Source organism: Mauremys reevesii, linkage group 3 (assembly GCF_016161935.1).
Source record: "Mauremys reevesii isolate NIE-2019 linkage group 3, ASM1616193v1, whole genome shotgun sequence".
Taxonomy (NCBI): Eukaryota; Metazoa; Chordata; order Testudines; family Geoemydidae; genus Mauremys; species Mauremys reevesii.
The window spans coordinates 112,338,584-112,344,583 of record NC_052625.1 but is presented as its reverse complement, the minus strand read 5'-3'; the positions used below and the strand labels follow the sequence as shown (position 1 = coordinate 112,344,583).

Genomic DNA, 6,000 nt, shown 5'->3' with positions numbered 1-6,000 from the left:
AGTGCATCATGACATCATGCAGAAAGTCCTCTTTAGTTCTTCGTGGCCACTTTCTAATTTTGCACAGCTGTTCAGCCGGTGATAAAGAGAGAGGCTGAGATCCCAAGGTCGTATCTGTGAAGCCAAAATGTGACATTTTACAGAAGCAGTATTGTTTGCAACACACAGACCACTGATTCAGTGATTTAAAACACAACCACTATTCACATACCTGTCACTAACTGGCTGACCCCAGGCAAGCACACATGAGTCACAAGACACCCAAAATGAGTAACCACAGGGGAAATCAGTGTTCCAGGACTGTACTGTACACTGGGCCCGTGGCTCTTGGGGAGAGCCAGCACTGTAGGGTGGGCCTTATAATCATTCCTGTCCCCATATTTTCCACAGGCTGTGTTCACTATGGAAGATATCTCGCTTAGGGTGAGCAGAGAATCAAGGGAGGGTCTTCTCCAAGACTGAGGCTTCTGCCCCGACCCTTATGTGGTTCGCCTGTGTGCAGCAATGGTCTTACCTCCCCTCCTCCCCCCATGATAGCAGAGTGGTGCAGGAAAGTTACCCTTAATGGGGCAAGAAACAAAGCAGCTCTGCCAAAGAACTGCGGCAGCGGATTGCCAGTATCTCCATCAGAGTTTTGTGGAGATCTCTGCCAGAGTCCTGTGAAATGAGGGAGTCAGTCAACACCCTGTTCCGCTGCCCAGACTAGGCATGTGGTGGTACGCATCATACAGACACAAGCCTGCTCTCTGCAACCCTCCTGCCGCCAGCAACTCGCTTCAGTGATTCCGAACATCAAAGCCACTTACCAGGGGCCTCCTCTCCTGTCTGTGCTTTGCCAAGCTCCGACAGGTGTGACTGGCTAGCCTCCTCCGGGGTAGAGAAGACCTCCTGGCTGCATGCATCTCTGACCTCCAAGTCATCTTCTGCCTCTGGGTCCCCGTCCACATCCTCGTCCAAGATTTCCTCCTCCTGGCTCAGTCCACTATCGACTGGTACGTGAGCCACTGAAGTATCCACAGTGGCTTTCGGAGTGGAGGTGGGTCGCCACTGGTATCGTGTCCAGCTCTTTGTAGAACCAGCAGCTTGTAGGCGCAGCATTGGAGTGGCGGTTTGCCTCCCGCGCCTTGTGACAGGTGCTCTGCAGCTCCTTTACTTTGACCCTGCACTGCGGTGTGTCCTGGTCATGGCCCCTTTCTGTCATGCATCGTGAAATCTGTTCGTAAGTATCATAATTCCTATGGCTGGAGCACAGCTGGGACTGGACAGCCTCCTCTCCCCAAATGCTGATGAAGTCCAGCAACTCAGCATTGCTCTAAGCGGGGGGATCACCTGGTGCATGGAGCAGGCATAGGCACTTGGAAAAATGTGCTGAGACCACTGAATGCGTCACCGAGCAAACAGGAAGGAGACTTTCAAAATTCCCAAGGAATTTAAGGGGTGGGGGTCACAGTTGGTCACCTGAGGGTAGGGCAGGAGAGTTCAAACTGATGACCAGAGAAGCAAGAACAGGCATTGTGGGAAACCTCCCGGAGGCCAATCGCAGCACTGTAATTAACTAGGGTGTCTACACTGGCCCCACGGCGTTGTAGCCCCAGTGCAGAAAGCTCTACGCCTCTCATTGGGGTGTGTGTTTGTTTTTTACAGCGCTGCAACTGCGCAGTTTCTGTGCATTAAGTGGCTTGGCAGTGTGTACACCTTGGGAGTTACAATGCAGAAACTTGCCAGCGTAGAGAAGGCCTGAGACTGAAAACCTTGGTGGTGGGAAAACCTTGAATTTAAACGCTTCTGATATTAAAAGTTTATTTAAAGTTAGGAAAAGGGATGATGCAGTAGGGATTATTATGACCTACGTGTTTTGTAGAAGTTGGTTATAAAAGATTAGCTAATAGAGTATACTTTGGATCCGTCCTCTGAAGCCATCTAGAGACGTTTTTCCTGCCACCTTTTCTCCCTGGTGGGTGAGCAACTGGCCACTGAGAACCTGCTGTTAATTACTTAATACCGCTGCAGATGTTAGGTAAATATCTGGGATGTTCTAAACCTATTGCTTATGTCTGTGTATGCTTAAATCTAATAAACTGCAGTTTTAGAGAATATTCATGCAAATAAGCGTGCTCTCTTATCAACAGATTTGCTGTGTTCTATTGATTTATTCCTGACACTGCCTGGATTGAAATAGCTAAGTTGCCCTTGCTGTGGGTTCTGAAACCACCAGGTACAGAACAGAATCTTATCCATAAAGTTTCTGTAAAGGCAACTAACATCCCAAATGCCTAAATTTGTAGTAAAATTAATTATATTCACCTAACAAAATATATAAAATCTGCTAAAGAAAAACTTGGGGATAAATAAGTTGAATAGTGCTCCTAAAATCTGAAGAGACTTTTATAGGTGCATACAAGTATAGCATTAGAAACTCAAAACAATTCTGCTGAGGCACTGTATTAGCAACTAATTGCATACAAATTCTCAGTACATCAATACTAACATTTAATTGCCTATACTATCTCCTCCTACTCACAATGCTCTGAAGCAACAGTGAAAATGACAAAATGTCCCTCTCCAGCCCTTATGAAAATAAGCTGGTTCTCTCTTACGCAATTCTGGCCTTGATCAAGACCATTTATGAGGAATTATTTACTGAGTGGTATAAATGGCCCTCATCCTTGCCCAGGATTATCGACTAATCCACCTGGTCCTGGCCCACACTGCTTCACTGCTTAATTAACAAGAACAGAACAGATAGTACCACATTTCATCTCATACCTCACATGTATTTTGAATGGTCCAAAACCATGTCGGGACTGTAAATTAAAACATCAGAGCATCCAGTAAGATATTATATAGGTTATTATGACACTATGAAATTCAATCAAAATAAAGAAAGCATTCTATTTGTTCCATTCTTCTATCAATCCTATATGTAGCCAACAGTCAGTATGACTAAATGAAATTTAAAGAATCTAATACAGCTACTGTTTTAAATTGCCCATTATTTCAATATTAACACTAGACAACCCCTGGGTAAATAGGGAGAATGTAAGAATAAAACATTCTCACTTTTAAAACAATAACTTCTGCTTTTGGCCCATAGTGCTACTGGTCATTTAGTTCTTTGATCACAGTAGGAATAGATTTTCTAGTTTTAAAAATTCAACGAGGATGTGAATTTTTCCAAGTTTTGTTACCACTACAGGAAGATACTCTAATCCCAAATGTCCTAACACCAGGATATACAGTAATTTCCCATCTACACAAAGACATTCTGAAATGAGGACATAACAGATCAGGATTCCTTAAAATACTTCACTCAACTGATAAGCAGCTTAAATACTTTAGCCTACAAATTGTTGACCCCTGACCTGATCTTGGATTGTTTAGTTTTGGGTAAAATATAATTTATTTTCCAAGCGTGCTTATAGGAATAATAATGGAAGTTACAGCTTCAGTAACAGCAAGTAGGAAAACAGAAATAGTAGGGTTGTTAGGATTATATCCTATGTGAGGCTTAAAGGTAGTTTGTGGTCTGACAAAGTAGTATGTAGGGGGTGACCTACATGGGTTACATATTTTTGCCTGCTCATGATGAGAGAACAAACAATTGATCCCAAGTTAACAGGCACACTGCAAGCTTTGAAATGTTAATATAAGGAATTGAGACTTGTTATAAATTTTGTTGCTAGGCAGTTAGATTATATTGATGCATGATTAACTGTCAAACTGTAGTTACTGAAAATATGAATATAGTTAACTGAATGAACCATATGGAAAAAGGTGGGCTGACATTGCTGACCCATGTAGGAAAAGGTGGGCTGATGGTGTCTATGTCCGTGTCAGCCGAACAACCTAAGGGGATTAAAGATTTGGAACTTTTCTTGCTTCCTGGGGAGCGTCCAGTTGTAGAACAGCACATTAGTTGATCTGGGACCAATTTCCAGATATGTGCCACTTACTTTTTTTTTTCCTATCTTTGTCACTAAAGGTCTCCAGGAAGTTGTAAGCATGGACAATGTAAGATTCTAAATATGAACAACACAGGAAACCACTTTCCTGCACTTGTCTTATTTTTATACTAAGATAATTGATTATTCTAAATTTCCAATTATAGTTGTTTGTATTAACTAAAGCTCAAAGTTTGTGTTTTACCAATTTCATCTCCTTAATTAACTCTAAGCAGCTGCCTAAATAAAGAACCCGTTATCTGTAACAAGTGCAATTTTATAATTGCAATAATTGATCAGGCTACAAAATTTAATTTAATTCCTTCCTGGGGTGGGGAGAAAAGGTTAACCATTTCAGAATGTTAAGATGGTGAAAACTGACTGCATCTGATTCAGGAACAGAGAGTAGAAGCCCTTCACGACTGCAGGACTGTACATGGTCTCCATACCAATACAGTAATTATTTAAACAATGGAACCCGAAACATAAGGCAGGTATGAAAAGTGTACAAACATACAGGTGAGTAGGGAGTTTGCTTCATATTTCATACTTTGCAGATTTTGCCTGAGTTGTGTTTCCTGAAACGTACTAAGGTAACATGATGGGATGTCAGAGTAAATGTTGTAACAAGACTTTGTGACAAAATTGGTGGATATTTTTATGGGAAACGTGAAATTATAATGGAGAATGAGTTTCAGATTGGATTTTAGATAAAACCGCACCGTACACTTGGGATTATAAATGACTGCTCCAATGTGCCAGTTTTCAGTGATACACACTATAGATAAGTATGCTTTTTTAAAAAAAGCATCTATTACAAAAAAAGTATGGGTGTATTAAAGAAAGATGAAGCAACTTTTCAAACTATGCTGTATGTAAAGGGCAATTGTGAGGAATGAAGACCAATGAAGATATCTCAGGCCTAGTTGTACTATTTTGCTTGATGTCGCAGGCTTCCTTACCTTGACCTTACTCCTCGCCTTCCTCAGCAAGTTCAGTTTCTTTATGCACCACTACCCTCGTGACAGACATGTCAGGGTGCTGCTCTTTGGCTTCTTTGATTGCCTGTGCCAGTGCCTACAAACATATTGGAAAGATTTAGTTGAACAATAGCAGAGTGAAATTAAAAACTGCACTGGAGTGGTGGGCTAATGACAACACATTATACCATTTAATCACACAATCAGAGGGGTAGCCGTGTTAGTCTGGTTCTGTAAAAGCAGCAAAGAATCCTGTGGCACCTTATAGACTAACAGACGTTTTGCAGCATGAGCTTTCGTGGGTGAATTGCAATAATGCATCCGAAGAAGTGGGTATTCACCCACGAAAGCTCATGCTGCAAAACGTCTGTTAGTCTATAAGGTGCCACAGGATTCCTTGCTGCTTTTAATCACACAGTTATTCAGGACGAAAGCTCCTGAGTCTAAAGGGAATCAGGAAAGGAAACTGAAGAGGAAACCCTCTTTCTGGAAACTAGATAAAAATACCCTCCATCAATCTAACAACAGATTTATATGCTCGTTCAGAGAATCATACAAGTGCAGGGCTGAAAGGGACCTTGAGAGTTCATCTAATCCATTCCCCCACACTGAGGAAGATAAAAGGGGAAAAAACAGGAGCAACATTATGGTAGAGCATATAGACCACCATATCAGGAGGAGGCAGGGGATGAAGCATATCTAGAACAGAAATATCCAACACACAAGATCTGGTAGTAATGGGGGACTTCAATTACCCAGATATCTGTTGGAAATGTAATATGGAAAAACACATTCTTGGAATGTAATAGGGACAACTTCTTGTTTCAGAAGGAGGAGGAAATAACCCGGGGAGCTGCCATTTTAAACTTGATTCTAACTGGGAGGAATTGTTTGTGACTCTGGAAGTGAAAAAGATCTTGATGTGATGATTTCATGATTCTGAGGAAAGGAAAAGATTGAGAGCAGCAGAATAAGGAAATGAAAGACGGTAAGCTTTTGATCAGCTGCAGACTAGCAATAGAAAGCAGACTGACATGTTTACCTAATAGAATGCACAATATGGGAATCTTGTTACATAT

At 41.7% G+C, this 6,000-nt stretch overlaps 1 protein-coding gene across 20 annotated transcripts in view; it reads right to left on the bottom strand.

Annotated features, from left to right (window-relative positions):
- Positions 1-4,903: 4,903 nt before the first annotated feature.
- EPB41L2 (erythrocyte membrane protein band 4.1 like 2) overlaps positions 4,904-6,000 on the bottom strand; it is a 270,772-nt gene continuing 269,675 nt past the window's right edge. For all 20 annotated transcript variants that reach the window (XM_039530116.1, XM_039530136.1, XM_039530131.1 and 17 more), the window contains one exon: positions 4,904-5,018. In XM_039530116.1, the coding sequence (XP_039386050.1) occupies positions 4,911-5,018 (108 nt within the window). In that variant the 3' untranslated portion in view covers positions 4,904-4,910. The remainder of the gene's footprint in view (positions 5,019-6,000) is intronic.